At 39.6% G+C, this 16,256-nt stretch overlaps 1 protein-coding gene across 1 annotated transcript; it reads right to left on the reverse strand.

Annotated features, from left to right (window-relative positions):
* Positions 1 to 588: 588 nt before the first annotated feature.
* mlsl (malate synthase-like) lies at positions 589 to 15,782 on the reverse strand. Its single transcript, XM_041989868.1, has 15 exons — positions 15,633 to 15,782; positions 13,927 to 14,054; positions 13,629 to 13,847; positions 12,206 to 12,296; positions 12,017 to 12,093; positions 11,592 to 11,702; positions 9,626 to 9,685; positions 9,371 to 9,527; positions 9,088 to 9,286; positions 6,466 to 6,544; positions 6,295 to 6,387; positions 6,126 to 6,198; positions 5,987 to 6,051; positions 2,893 to 3,020; positions 589 to 1,082 (listed from the first exon to the last, which is right to left on the reverse strand). The coding sequence occupies exons 2-15, from the start codon at positions 14,041 to 14,043 to the stop codon at positions 911 to 913; spliced, it is 1,641 nt and encodes a 546-aa protein (XP_041845802.1). The 5' UTR covers positions 14,044 to 14,054; positions 15,633 to 15,782; the 3' UTR covers positions 589 to 910.
* Between the last annotated feature and the right edge of the window lie 474 nt (positions 15,783 to 16,256).

Here is a 16,256-nt window from a genome sequence, read left to right on the forward strand (position 1 = left end):
TGTTTCTATGTTGTTCTGTCTGGTTTTATCTGGTTCTGTCTGGTTCTATATGGTTCTATCTGGTTCTGTTTGGTTCTGTCTGGTTCTGTTTGGTTCTGTCTGGTTTTATCTGGTTCTGTCTGGTTTTATGTGGTCCTGTTTGGTTTTATCTGGTTCCGTCTGGTTCTATCATGTTCTGTCTGGTTTTGTCTGGTTCTGTATGGTTCTATCTTGTTCCGTCTGGTCTTATCTGGTTCTGTCTGGTTTTGTCTGGTTCTGTCTGGTTCTATATGGTTCTATCTTGTTCTGTCTGTTTCTATCTGGTTCCATCTGGTTCTATCTTGTTCTGTCTGGTTTTATCTGGCTTTGTCTGGTTCTATCTGGGTTTATCTGGTTCTGTCTGGTTTTTTCTGGTTCTGTCTGGTTCTGTCTGGTTTTATCTGGTTCTGTCTGGTTCTGTTTGGTTCTGTCTGGTTTTATCTGGTTCTGTCTGGTTCTGTTTTGTTCTGTCTTGTTTTATCAGGCTTTGTCTGGTTCTGTCTGGTTCTGTCTGGTTTTATCTGGTTCTGTCTGGTTCTGTTTGGTTCTATCTGGTTTTATCCTGTTCTGTCTGGTTCTGTTTGGTTCTATCTGGTTCTGCGGTGTTTGTAATGAGATGATCATCACCTTCATATTAAGGGCCAGGTCTAGTTCTGGTTGGAGATCACTGCTGGTGTAGCAGCCTGTAAAGTTCTGGTATTTTAGGTTGGGTCGGTTTGATCTTTATACATTTAGTGATTTTCATGAGCAGCTTAATTTTCAGGATTTTTTTTCTTTATTGTAAATTATTTACACTCAAACCAGCTCCATCTCTGTTCTCTGAACTCGGTAAGAACCAGAACTGATCAGGGTGTGTGTGTGTTTTGGATGAATCTGTCCTCCAGCCCGATCCTCACAGTTTGGCCCGCTGCTGGTCTGTTTCCAGAACCTCCTCTTGCAGAAGGTTCTGGAAGCTGAGGAAGGTGTGGTCCTGATTCAGGTAGGAGGTGATGAACTCTGGGAAGTGTTTCTTCAGGACCACCTCCAGAAACATGTCGGCTGCGGTGTGTAACCTGCGTTTGGACCTGAGGAAAACAGAGAAACATCCAAAAGCAGAACCAGGATCAGAGAACTATTAGTGTGGAGATCGGAGAACTGTCTCTGTGGTGACAGATCTGCATGGAGCTACAATACGGATAAAAAATTTATAACCTGTATCTCGACATTTAAAACTGTAACAATTACAGGTATAAATAGATTCATTCTGCATGTATAAAATCAAGTAAATTTGGCAAAATATTTGTCCCACATTTTACACATCTTCTTAATCAGATTTCTCTAATCCCTAACCAATCATAAAGCAAAGAGGGCAGAGATTCTCTGTGTCCACAACCAAACTTTACATTGTGAGGAAAAGTACAGCTGGGACTGTCTAACCAGGGCCAGCAGGCATAGCTTCCTAGAGGTGAGCTGCAGGGGTTAAATTGGACCAGGGTTGTCCCAACCCATCAGCCGATGGTGCATCATGCCATTCATTGATTTTCTATACCGTTTATTTCATTTTAGGGTTGGGGGGAAGCTAACGCCTATCCCAGCAGCTACAGGGCGAGAGACAGGGTGCATCCTGGACGGGTCGCCAATCCATCACAGCATCATGTCATCTTAAACAATAACCTTTTCTCATGATGTTTTATTCTGAACAGTGAAACTTTTTTGTGGTTAGTTTGCTGAGGAATACTGTGTATTATCATTATGTTTTACTATTATATGCGATTCATTATAATTTTTACCAATCAATATGTTTTTCAAGATTTAGAAATATACACTCAAGCTAAATTTTGCATGTGTGTGCTGGTTTATGCCTGGGAACAGAAAGTCAAGGCCATGGACAAGATGAAAGGACATGATTGTATCAGGAGGAGACCGGACACTAACCTACCCATGCCTCTTATTTTTTCATATCTCATCTTGGTGGAAAATGCTGTAACCTGAGACCTGTGTAATTCTGAAGTGTTTTATGTTCGAGGGAAGGACTTTGTGAACCTCCCTTTATAATATCTTGTGATGTGTAAAACAACTCAGTGTGTGTGTTATACTTGTATGGTGTGCATACTCCTTTGCAAAGTAAAATTGAGTACATTAAATAACGCTCTGTGGTTCTTCCTTGTATTGAAGGTTTAGCTTAGCAGTGCTTGGTGTTGGGAAGAATTTCTTAACAAATACCAGATACAGACAGCGTGTCTATCAGAGCAAAGACTGTAACTCTGTAATTAAAGAATCTACAGCCCTGATTTACCGTTTTTTGGCTTGTTTTTTTCCTGAGCGAGTCAGAAAAATCACCACTCATCAGTCAGTCCGCGTCAGTTACCAGGACGAGGGTATGTGAGGTTATTAGAAACAGAAGCTTAAACCAGTAACAGCATCTGATCTGTAGAGGACTTTACATTACCGTCCAACACCAACGTCTTAAGCTGGATTTCTACTCGCACTTCATCTGCATATGGTGGGCGCCAGTTTTTCTGGGTTGTTTTATTTTGACACTTGCCATATTAGCAATGTTACCTTGCTTTCTGATCATATCCTCTGTACTGAGACTGCATTTTAAGAGATGGTTGCCCACCGTGTGCGTGCATAAGTGAAAACCACACACACACATACACACCTTCCACCACCTACATCCACCATAGTGCAATCATCCATCCTGTAAACCAACTTCAAAATTAAAGTATGCTCAGAATTAACTTCTCCCTTTTCTCTGACGGGAACTCTGTTGAAAGAACCTTTCAGACTAGCAACATCCCCCCAGAGTGTTCCACTCTGTCACATAAAGCCACCGATCATGTAGCTGACGCTGGTGAAATGTCCTCTGTGGTACAGACTGGAAAAAAGGCTCACCAATCAGAGCGACAGTGAACACCGAGCTCCATCATGAGCTCCCCTGTGATGTCCGTCACCAGCCGCCTGCTCACCACCCTGCTGTCGTCCTCCAGCCGAGTCTGATGGCGGATCCACTGCCACACCTGACGCACACACACAGACACACACACACACACACATCTGTTAAACTTCCTCCTCAGATTCAGCAAAACCATCGAACTGCAGCTCAGAATTTGAGAATTAAAAATTTATAATTTTATAATATTATATTTTATAATTGCTGCTAGGGGTAGACATCTATAAGCATTCTGCTTCGGTCTACTCCATTTGGGCAAGTTTTGTGTTTATTATTATTTTTTCTTTTTTTTTTTGGATTATAAAGCTGATGTACTTGTCAAAATTTGTTTTGCAAAACTCTGCTCAAATAAAGAAAGATATATATATATAATTTGAGAGGAAATTTGAAGCTGAATAAATTTCTAAATGTCCTTTTATCAGTTTGTTTGATTAGCCTCCTGAGCTGTGCTCCTAAAGTCTGATCTGTCCGTTTCCATCCCATTTTATTCATAAAGCAAACTACAGTAAGAATGTCTGAAGTCCTGCACAACACAACCAAATCACAACTAACACACCGGACGAAGGTAAAGGGTGCAGAAAACACCAAATAATCAAAGAATCAAGAATTGGTAGCTGACTAAATACTTTTTTATGTATGTATGTATGTAATTTATGTATCTATTCTATTCTATTTTACAGTCATTAGCAGACACTTTTATCCAAGCGACTTACATTTGAGAGTAAGAACAACACAAGCAAGAATTTCAAACAAGATGGGACGTCATCATTAAGTGGCAGTCAGACTGCTGGGAGTCCAGTTGGGCCCAGGTGCTGTCATGCAGTGCTAGAGGCAGTGCTTTTTTTTCTTTTTTTTTTTTTTTTTTTTTTTTTGTTCTTTTGTTTTTTGTAAGTCCTATGTTTAACCTTAGTGCACCTCTTTAAAAAAAAAAACCTTTTGCACCCTAACACACATAAATGTGTATGACAAAAATAAGTCACAAAAGTTTTTTCCTATATATTTATTTTTTTTTTTACTTTTTTATTCTTCAAACCAGCATCAGTTCTAATAATCCATATCAATGATTAATGAATGTTTAAACCTTTTTAACCCCTTCATTGCCGAGCTTTGGTTATGGTGCACCTCCATTTTATGATCTAATACCACAAAAAATGAATACAATTTTAAAATATTTTATGCTAACTGGATTATTTATGGTTTGGTTATTGCACCCTGGTATGTGTTAAATATTAGCAAAGAAATTAATTTATATGCATTATTAGTTTTTGCTCAGTGTCAAATACTCCTGTTTTGTACCCTAACACACATAAATGTGTGTCAAAAAAGTCATATAAAAATATTTATTTATTTATTTAACTTTTTTATTCTTCAAACCAGCATCAGTTCTAGTCATCCACATCAATGATAAATGAATTTTTAACCTTTTCAACCTCTACATTGCCGAGCTTTGGTCATGGTGCATCTCCATTTTATGGAAAAATGAATAAGTTTTCAGTATATTTTATGATAACTGGATAATTTATGTTATGATGATTGTGGCTTGGTACAAGTTAAAGATTAGCTTAGAAAGTAATTTATACGCATTATTAGTTTTGCTAAGTGTCAAATACTAAGCTTTGCAACCTTCTGCACAAAATATGCACACAAAATCAAGTTATACTTTACACTAAATAAATTCTAAAATAAATTATTTTATTGTCATTTATTGCTTTTTTAAAACCTTCATCAGTCCTCATCACACATATCAAACAATCTCATTTTATGTGTGTTGTAACAAAGAGCTTCACCTACGGTTCATATAAACAAGACAAGCCATTCATTATAAGACCATGAAGGCTAACAGAAAATAGAATATGAACAATATCTAGAAATTAATTTAACAATAACAACAATGATAACAACATAACAAGAACAGTTCAGGGGAGGCAGGAGCCGCAAACTGTGAAGTAATGTTCCTTGCAATGAGGTTTTCTGCAGTTACATATGTATATATGTATGTAGGTTTGTATGTATGCATGTATGTACGTATATTGTTTCCCTGCCTTCAGGGAAACAATATTGTGCTATTAAATGCACTACATCTCGACATGTTAAAAAAATTTTCCACAAGCTGTCATGACTTTAAATAATCCACTTTGAAATACCTCAGACATGCAACTTACTGTTTTAGCTACCTCTTTTACAGCTATTTATTTATATAGTGTTTTTATTGTTTCTTAGTATTATGCATTTTTAGGACGTGCCCATGTGTTGTATTTTTTAGCTTGTGTTTCGTATGTTTTGTCTATTAAATGTTGACAGTGCACTTTGACCTCTTTGCAACTGTTTTTCAATGTGGTTTCTTATACTGTAAATGGCAAATAAACTGAACTGACTGAACTGATGTTTGTAGGTTTGTACGTAAGTATGTATGTATGTATGAATGTATGTATGTATATATGTATGTAGATTTGTATGTATGTAGGTTTATATGGTGTTTTTGGGACAGAGACCAAAACAAACTAAACACTAAACAAACTGGAAGCTAAAATTCGGGTAATGTGCTCTCATCTTTCACAAGTTACAAATTATTTTGTACCAGGTAAACGTTGGAGCCCTGGATGATTCCCAGAAGAAGAGTTGCAACAGTCAAGACTATAAATAAAAAAAGGCAATAACTAAATAATAATAATAAAATATGTATAAATAATATATTTTAATAATATGTAATTATTATATATTATACAATTCTGTTTCAAGGTTGGATTTGGACAAATCCAGCTTCATTTTAGAAAAAAAAAAAAAAAAACACAAACAGAATTTCAGTACAGGATTACCATGGCTGCCATAGCTACCAAGTTTTAGACTAAGATTTGGGAGTCATGGATTTTTCATAAGGGACCGAGAGGAAAAAGTTTGATGCAGAGGTTCCTGCAAGTGTTGTTGGACCTGAACCAACCTGACTTCAGTCTCTAAAAATAAAAATAAATATAGCGCCATTCACTGAGGCTCAGATTAATACAGAACATGGGGACTGGGCAGTCCTGACCCACCATGTGATCTGGAAATCTCTGCAGTGGCTGAATCTTCCACCTGACCCTTGTAGAAAAAGTGGCCTTTTCCTGGGAAACAGAGCGTGTCTTTAACGGTCCGTCCGTGCACAGAGATGCAACCTTACACAGTTTCTTGCACCTACCTGAGAAGCCAAGCGTTAACAAAGGGACTCCAACCGCAATGTTATACCTCAAACCAAACAAAGTCACTCCTCCCTGAGAGAAAAACACACACCACACCCAACACCCTCAGTCTGATTGCTCTGGTTAATAATGTGGATGGTGCTTAGTGATGAATACACAGCCACTGACTGAAGGCATGGACAGCAGGTCCTCAGGAGTCACCCTCACGTCACCTCGAAGCTGGTGCAGCTGGTTGTCTCCTTCAGTGTGGATCTGGAAGAGCTGCAGCAGGACAAGCATCTGCATTAAGACTGGAAAATTTAAATGAAGTAAAGACAGCTGACATGATCAGGTCCTTACTTCCTGCATCGGCTCGATCAGGTTCAGGTCATACACCATGAAACCATCTACACCTGCATGGATTTCCAGCAGCTTCAGTCTGAAAGAGGGAGCAGATCCAGTTTTCTCTGTGGTTAATCAACATGATGCAGCAAGAAGAAACTTTCTTCTGTTAAGAAATGATTGAATCTGAGGATTTTCCAGGTTGAGCAGATCTCCAGGTTCGAGGCAGGTGTTGAAGCTCTGCCCAGCATAGGAAACAGTATGGGGCCAAATTACAAATGTGTAAAACAGTTTGTGAGTAATTTTATGTTTGAATCCACACATCAAACACTTGTAAATGTAAAATGGCTTTACACATGCACAGATAACACAGTCCCTCCAACTTTTTTTTTTTTTTTTTTTTTTTTTGAGATTTTCAAACATTCCCTGGCCGGTTTTGGTGTAGAAAAATGCTCAACCCTCTAACACTTAATGTATCATAGTTGACAGATACAGTTTCTGAAACCTATTGCAACAGCGCAATTTAGTAAAAGTATTGTTCAAAATCCTGTATAAACAATCTGATGTTTGTCTTCTGTCCCCTGGCGGGATACAATTTGCATTACAGTAATCCTGACTTAACACATTAAAGGGTAGTGCACCCAAAAAAAGTGTTTTTGAGCTGTAAACAAGACAGTTAATTAATTAATTGTGATGAAAAACTAATAATATTAGTAATTTTTTAGTTTACTACTTTAAAATGGGATTTTGTGGGTAAAAAAATGGCTCATAGCGCCCTCTAGAGGGTAAATCCAGGTTAATGTATTTTCGTGACATAGAGAGGTTATCTACATCAGTGATTCCCAGTCTTGGTCCTCAAGGCCCAACCATCCTGCAGGTCTTAGATGTCTCCCTGGTGCAAACACACCTGATTCAAATTCTATGGATCTCTGACAAGCTCTGCACAAGTCTGCTGATGAGCCATTAATTTGAATCAGGTGTGTTGCAGCAGGGAGAGCGTTTAAGACCTGCAAGATGGTGGGCCTTGAGGACCAGGTTTAGGAATCACTGATCTACTTCACAAGAAACTTTAAAAAACACACAGCCCCCTTCCTATCCAGATGCAGGGAGGCGGGTCCTCTCACCTTGCCGGCATAGAAGCCACGCCCACCAACACATATGAAGGGATGTGACTTATCTGGTGTAGACCTGCTAGTTTCAGACTTCTATTCTTTCACTGAGTTTCCAATGAAATCTTTCCTGCAATGGGACAGATTTGTGGCTTCTGAGGGGTGGTAAAAGTAACACCAGACTTTATTATTTACCTGCTGATCCTCATCTGGCGACAGACAGCACGTCAAATCGTAAGCAGCAGCAACTTTCCAGCAGCTGCCAAAACTGCCTCGAGTCTCCACAGTCACTCCGCGAGCTGCTGGAGCTTGCTGACAGGCAGCTAAACAGCGCTAAAACAGCTCACACTGATACGTTCAGCACCACCTGGGTACATGTGTAGCTTAGGAAGATTCAGGCGGGGAGGAAAGGTCTTCCCACGTCAAAGACGCTCTGTAGCTGCCTTTGTGAATCTAGTTTTCCATCTTGTCAGTGAGCTGAGCTGCTGTCTGTAAATCATTTCCTGCCTGTGCATCCCGCCCCCGCCCACTCTCCGCCCACATCTCCGCCCCCTGATCACCCCACATCTCCCACCTCAACCCTTGCAGTTTCAAGCATTTTTTCAAATTCGGCAGAGGGTGGAGTTGTGCAAAAAGTAGAAGGTTGCACTTTAAATAAACGGGGCAGATATGAATTTCTTTAACATTTTCTTTAAAGGGTCCAATAAAGAATTAGAAGAAAAAAAAAAACCCATTTCTGTCTATTATTTTATGGTTCAAGCGTTAAAGGGTTAATGGACGCATTTTGTTGCACACAATGCTGCCGTAAAGCTGATGATGTTGATTGTAAATCAGATAAAACAGAAAAGCGCTGTGAGTGTTGCTTTAAAGTTGCAGGGATTGGAATAAAGCTGCAAAGACAAGCAAACTTCACAAGGATTGACTAAATTAGATTTTATACCTTCAACCTCCCCAGATGTGATGATTTTCAGATTCAAAAGCTTGTTAAATGTGTGTGCATGCATCACCTGATGTGCAGGGGATCAGCATGTGTGAGCAGAGGGAGTCCTTGAGACTCAGTTGCATAAACACATGCTGCATTTACATACTGGTGGAATGCTGGGTCATCTGGATGTTAATCTAATTTAAGGGGTATGTTGGGAAAGATGCTTTCAATGACCAGTTCTTCATCATACTTTAACTTCACCATGCACTCAGTGATGTGTCTGCACAGGAAGCTTTTGAACCAGAAAATCTTCATCTGTGAGGTTGAAGGTAAAAATATGTGTGTAAAATATTCATGTTTGTACCGTTTGTGATGTGCACATGATTAAATTTATTTCACTTGTTCAAATTGCTTGATATTTGTGTGGATTCAAACACATTTACAAGAACCCAAATTGTTATTGAGTCTATTTGCTCTCCATATTTTCTATCTTTACCATCCGTTCTGAGGCCTTTTCTTTGTCCACCTGCTGTCTTCCCACAGACCTCTGGGTTGTAACAGAGTCCCTGTAAATACGAACTTGTGGGCCATTACAGATGTTGGTACCTTTTTACAGAAGCCAGCACTCTGCTGTAGGAGTCGGCGTGGACGTCCTGAGGCAGCAGCAAAGCAGCCATGCCTCCTGTAGCCAGCGCTCCCCGTCGATGGCACGTCTGAACCAGCAGGTCCATGTAGCTGCGTAGGAAACGCTTCCCTATGTTGACGTATTTACTGCGGTCAGGAAGCAGGAAGGCCGGACGGTGACCTGGAGGTGAAGCATGAAATATCTGGCTCAGTTAAAACGTCTGGGGTCATGAGGGTGGTCTCGACTTCCAGCAGTTTGTCTTACCAAACTTATTGACGAAGGAAGCTGAATAATCCCAGATTCCACAGTTGAGTCCAGCTGAATGTTCTCGCAGCTCGTAGAGAATCTCCTCCATCTCAAAGGATGCCAACACATTTTCAATCAGCACCGTAGCCTTGATGCTTCCCAGTGGAAGGCCCAGCTACACACACATTTACCCAGAGACAATTAGTTAAACAGCTAGTCCTGCATTAGTTTGTGACAGAACGTGCAGAAACCGGGTCGGATGTGCAGGCAGACCTTCTGCTGTGTCCACACAAATATCTTGTTCCATAGTCTGGCCTCCATGAAGCTTTCCACCTCCAAACCAGAGGACAACAGTGGAAAAATGCCAAATTAAAGCAGATATAACACTGAAATATAAATGCAAAATCACATGACTGCAACTCAACACATCTACTCATGTAGACGTGATGAAGACGACTTGCTGAGCAAACTTAGCATCAGAATGAGGAAGAAAGAGGATTTAAGTGACTTTGAATGTGGCATGGTTGTTGGTCTGAGTATTTACTGGGATTTTCACACACAACCATCTCTAGGGTTTCCAGAGAATGATCTGAAGAAGAGAAAATACCCAGCGAGGAGCAGTTGTCTGGACCAGAATGTCTGGTTGATGTCAGAGGTCAGAGGAGAATGGGCAGACTGGTTAGAGATGAGGAAGTCCAATAAGCTCTGGTTCCAACCAAAGTCTGCAGAACAGCATCTCTGAACACACAACATGTCCAACTGAATATATATATATATATATATATATATATATGTATATATATTAGGGCTGTCAAAAATAACGTATTAACGGCAGTAACTAATTTATGTAGTCAAGCTCATAAAATTGTTAACACAATTAACGTATGCACAACATGACTAGCCCCAGACATCCGTCATTCCTCTGTAATGACGGCGGGGTGTGGAGAAGCAAGATGGAAAAGATGAGCCGGGTGGCTCTTTGGATGGACTTGAGAATAAACTCGGCGTTAATGGAGCGACCCATGTTTTAACACACACTCTTTTCCTGGTGAGAGGGTTCCACACCCGCACTTTTCCCATATTCTTTTTTAATTTGCGACAGTCCAGCTGTGTTTTCACAAAGTTTGTGCTCTAGAGGATCTCTGGTCAGCTCCCTCGGTGATCAGCTGATCGGCTTTTCTCTTGTTACGTTTGTTTATGGTTCAGCTGAGAAGGAGGAAACTAGCGGTTCCTGGTTCACACCGTCACATATTTACCTCATTACCTTATTGTTGGCAGGACCTTCTCTAACACAGTAGCTGGCTGGTGGTAGACAGGGATTATACTTCAGCTATGTAGGGGCGGGTCTAGAAAAGTTCTGATGGGGGGCCAGGCAGGAGGACTGACCAAAAGAAGAGGGACACAGATGAGACCTTTTCTTTTAGGTCTAGATTTTATGAAATATTGAACCGATTATTACAACTAAAGTTATCATCTAATGTAAAAAAAAAAAAAGAAGAAAAGAAAAACATGTAAAACAAGCAGCCAACGATGTGTTTTATCAGCAGGTGTTTACTTTGGGTGAAGCTGCTGTAGGACTTTATCACTGCTGCACAAACACTCACACTTCAATGATAAAAGGAAAATCCTGTTTTTATCCAGATCATCAGTTTTATCAGAGTTTATTCATCAATGTCGGCTGTTTAACTTCATTCGTCACATCTGCTGCTTTAGGACAGAAATTATCACCATGGAGACGGTTGGTGGGATGATGATTTATGAATTCTGAATTATGATCTAGAGCATGGTAGAGATGATTTGGAACAACATAGAAGTACATTACATGCTGCATTTACTGACCATTGGACATCTGACGTTTACCCAAGGGAAGGTCAGTTAACACTAAATATTTGTTAATAACACTAAATATTTGTAGCACCAGCTCGTTCTGGTGATACAATAAAGTAAAATGGGCAAATTTCAGGCATACAAAAACTTGCAAATGGTGAATAATTGAGATTGATGAATTTAAAAGATGTGATTAATCTGATTAAAAAATTTAAACATTTGACAGCCATTATATATATATATATATATATATATATATATATATATATATATATATATTATATATATATATATATATATATATTATATATATATATATATATATAAAGGGATTTTAGAGTTTAAAGAGTCTGAGACCAAATTAAACCAATAAAACCAATTTTAACTGTGTGTTTGTGTGTGTTTATGTTACTTTGGACAGGTAGAAAAAGGGTCCACACTTGTGTTCAAACAGCATCTTTCCACAGTGAAACATGAGGAGTCCAAAGTCAAACAGAGGACCAGGAGCCTCTTTTCCCTCCACCTGCAGAGGGACAAACCAGGAAAGTCAGCAGGTGTCTGTGGAATATGACTTTTATCATCCGTTTCAGTACTTGATGCCTAACAATAAATTTCTGCTCAACAGAAATTTTATTTGTAGTCATTTCACTGTTTGGCCCAAATACTTTTCTCCGCACACGTATCATGAACTTAGAACACAAATTAATGAGGTTAATCAGATAAAAACATGACATTATTATAAGATGAAAGTATTTTTTATCAGCATTTCCCACAACCTCTGCACTTTGACGCGACACATAATAATTCAAAGAGGCGGAGAGTAAAGTGAGTTTTTACCATCATGTTGTGTTCCACCATGTTCCAGGCACGAGGACGCAGCATCAGCACCGGAGCCTGAGAAATGTGTGGAACATCTGTTTTCACATGGCGCAAAGAAAAACAAAGCGAACATGAAGCAGTCTTTTTCTCTGATCCACAGAAATGCCACTCAGGCAACTTCATGGCTAATTTCAGTAACACTCTCACCAGGAAGCTGCTTGTTGACAGCTTTAATGACGTTGTGAATACCTTTGACCTGATTGAAAAATGTTGGACAGTTTCCATCATCAAAGTCAACCTGAGGAAACAAAGAATCTACAGATTATTTCTGCATTTGCTGGATCCATTTTTTTTATTATGGGTGCCAATGCTGAGGGTAAAAAGGCACACGTGTCACAATTATTCATATTTAATCCACTTATTAATCCGCTTCTTCCATTTCTGTCACAAATGTCTGTAACTGGTCGTGCAGTTTTGAGAAAAGAAACAAAAAATACATGACAATGTGCGGGTTGGTTGGGAGAAGTGTGCTCTGACTTTTGGTAGTGGTACACTCCACAGTGTTTATGAAAACTGTAAAAAACAAAAACAAAAAAAAAATGCAAAATTCTGCTTGTTGAAATTAGTTTTACACAAATGAGCAAAGAACCAAGCCCACTTCGGAGCCCAATAACTCAGGCCTACTTTCATGTAAAAACTTCAAATCAAAGTTTGAACAGGTTGCAAAAGATAAAACTTTAAGTGTCTAAAAGTGCATTTTAATATATTTTGTTGTTTTGATAAAATCACAGTTTAAGTCTCATTAAATTTCAGAAATTGCCACAGAGCCTCCACATTGTATGGTGATGACATCACACCCTTAGTGTTCTTCAAATATTTTCAGAAAATTTCTCAGACTTCTTTCACAGCCATAATTTCTCCTGATCGTACACAAATTATACATCAAGCGCCGGTATATTTCTCTTCTTTCACCCTATGTGACCAATATTGTGATAGGCTCTATGGTTTTCTTTCAAATCACATCAGAGTGCAGAGTTTACCCACCACTGGCTCCACTGACTTCCATTTATTTTCAGCTTAGGTTTTCAACACAGAAGAGTCTTTTTAACCTGCCATAACTACATAGAAGACAGTAATATCCTGAAAATGATGTCTGTGTGTTCAGCAGACCTCTCTTCCACTTCAGTTCAAGAATTTTCCAATTCAAAATTTTCAAACCGTGGCTGTTTGTACGATGGGTAGGCCTGAAATCTGAGCCTCTGTGTTTCTGAGTGTCTCTGTGGAGAATGAAGAGACACTGTCGTCATAGCAATGTTAACAATCAGGCTCAGTTCTGTGTGTCTTATTGGAATCACGCACACGCCAGTTGTTCCTGGCATGTGCGTGTAAATACTTAGAGTTCATCTAAGTATTTTCCATCATGGCTGCCCTTGCAGGTCCTGTATCAATTTATCCCTGTTTGCTTTTCTCTGTCAGTCTTCTTACTGAGAGATCGAGCCCTCTCCCCATCCACTCCTTCCACCGTGGAAGTGAATATCTCACTGGAATTAGCTGCATTAGCATCCATCAGAATGTTTTAATAAATATTCTAGTTTTACTGTGCTGCTATGGAAAGGTGAAGATGAGGTACCTGTATGCCCTGCGCTGGAGACTGGAGAGCTCTGATGAAGCGCTGAGTGTCACAGGGGGCCATATCTCCAATATCCACATGTCTTTTCTGGAGCCTGGGAGGAACAGGTAGCACCCTCCAGGTTGGGTCGTTCCTGATGTGTGCAGTGCTTCCCAGGAAATTTGGTAGGTCACCTGAAAGATCCAGGTGGGCCTTTCTGGACACCCTCTGCTGCAGGATCTGAGGAGGAAAGAATAAGTTACAGCAGTCTGAGTTTAAACATATTGGGCCAGTGAAGAGGAATGATCATCCGTTCTACCTGATCCACCTGTGGATCGAATATGGAGATAAGCTCATGCAGGAAGTGGAGCGATGCAGGGGTGAAAAGTGCTGCATATTCTGCTTCTAGTCCTGATGGAGGTGGTGACAGCTCCATGCTGATGGGACCTGGGGACACATAGTTTGTGGTCATGTGTTCATGGTGTGGGCTGATCAGTACTGACATTCATATTTACAGAAAATGCTAATTCATAAGATCATAAGATCATATATATCACACTGTGATCAACATGGCAAATAGTTTTCTGTTGCATCCATTTGAGCAACATTATCACACAGCTGATGAAAATAAATGAATTATTCTTTCACTCATTTACAACCTCAATTTAAAAAAGTCAGGACGCTGTGTAAATGTACAGCTAAGCTACAAGCCTGCTCCTCTTGCCCCCCTTTTGTTGTCTCCTGCGTCTCCTGGGCCACAGAGAAAGAAAGAATTGCTTAAAAGAAGACCTAAAAATGTTTGGAACAGCAAACAATAATAAAATTAAATAAAATTTAAAAAATATTTGGTCAATATTTTCTTTGTTTTGTAGTTTAATTTTATTTTGTGTAGTTTTTCTTTAATTACGAGCCTGCGACATGTCACAACTATGGGATAAGCTTTGTGCCACTGGGGAGCGAATCTGAATTCTTTATATTTGAATTTGAATCATTCAATTTGAATCTGAATATGCCTGTTTGAATAATTGCTTTAAAAAACTGAATTCAAATGACCATATTTGATATTGAATCTTTGTTTTTTGAATGTGTATATTGGTAAAGTTGAAACTTTTGTATTTGAAAAAATTCATTCCCTAATTCATTTTCATAGTTCAGTTTCAGTTCTCCATTCAAATTCAAATCTGAAATTCAAATTCAAATCTGAAATTTAAATTCAGATCTGAAATTTAAATTCAGATCTGAAATTCAAACTTTTGTGCCACACATCCGGGACCTAACGTGAGGCAAAACAAGTCGATCGCAGATGTAGTAACGTCAGTTTTGTGCAGTTGTTCTCAACAGCTACAAGCAGAGGGAGGGCGAGGGGAGGGTGGCGGCGGCTGGTTGCAGACTTTTCACATTAGTGGTAACTCCTAATACAAGAAAAATATGTGTAAGTTTGCACAGATTAATCTGCACCTCAAGTGACGTACATACACCATGTAAGCTATAACGGACCAGCTTGATCTTTTGCGTTGGTTTGGAAACGTTTTAGTAAGTAACTCGCCGGGCTGCAGACACGCCAGATCACGTCTGTGACGGCGCATCGTTGCAAAAGCAGCTTGCAGGCTTATTGGGCTCCGTCAGTCCAGGAGAAACGAGAATGAAACAACATTCTGTCGTCCCACAACGTCCCAACAAGCAGTGGTCAGGGTCCACAAACGTTAAATCTCCGTCCTTCAAACACCACGGTGGACATGCCAGTATCTTTATGAAATGTTGCATTTAATTTTAAATAGGTCGTCGACTGTCTTTCTGTCTCAGCAAGCAAGTAAGATCACGTATCTGTTGATCGTGACATTTCTGGTTGTGCAAAAACATGTTGAAATCTGTCTAACAGAAGACTGAAACCACTGAATCTGTTCAAAGTCCACTGTGACACACTTTTACAGCCTCCTTACAGCAGGTATCTCACACATAACACAGCCTCATTTACAGCCCAGAATTTGTTTTTACATGCAGAAAAAAGTGCAGAGAAATACTCACAGCAGTGCTGAGGATCGTCTGTTTCTTCTACAGATGTGGACTTTGAATGTGTGCTGACTTTGGCCCCTGTTTGAACAAGTTGATGTTTGTTTCTATGTTCAGTTTAAAGTCCTAAAGTCTCAGCACTGCTCTGAGCCATTACATCAGATTATTTCAAGAATATGAAAAAGGAGGAGATGAAAATGAGCTGCAAACTGGTCTCTGCTTGTCCACTGAATGTTATAAATTGTAATGTTGCTGACTGACTGGTGAGGTTAAACATTCATCAAGCTGTCAGAATGTTTGTTTTTCTTTTGGGTGTTTCTCCACAGCACTAAGATAATTCCCAGCAGCTCTCCTTCATCTCCTTCCGTTTGAGGCCGGTTGTTTCAGAGAGACACAAATTCGGTTGTTTTCTTGTCCACAGCACACCTGTGCAGCCTGCAGCCTCAGTCAGCTGCAGACAGACACATCACAGGTCAGAAAGAGCAACAACAGCATCTAATTTAGCTCAATTTACCTTTAAAGGTCCCATATTATGCAAAATTTACTTTCTATTCATATTTCCTGTGCTAGTCTCTTCACGGCATGGGGAAGAAGCTGTGTTTGAATCTGTTTTTATGACTCTGAGCCTCTCAGAGGGGA

The sequence above is a fragment of the Melanotaenia boesemani genome, chromosome 7 (genome assembly GCF_017639745.1).
Source record: "Melanotaenia boesemani isolate fMelBoe1 chromosome 7, fMelBoe1.pri, whole genome shotgun sequence".
Classification (NCBI taxonomy): Eukaryota; Metazoa; Chordata; class Actinopteri; order Atheriniformes; family Melanotaeniidae; genus Melanotaenia; species Melanotaenia boesemani.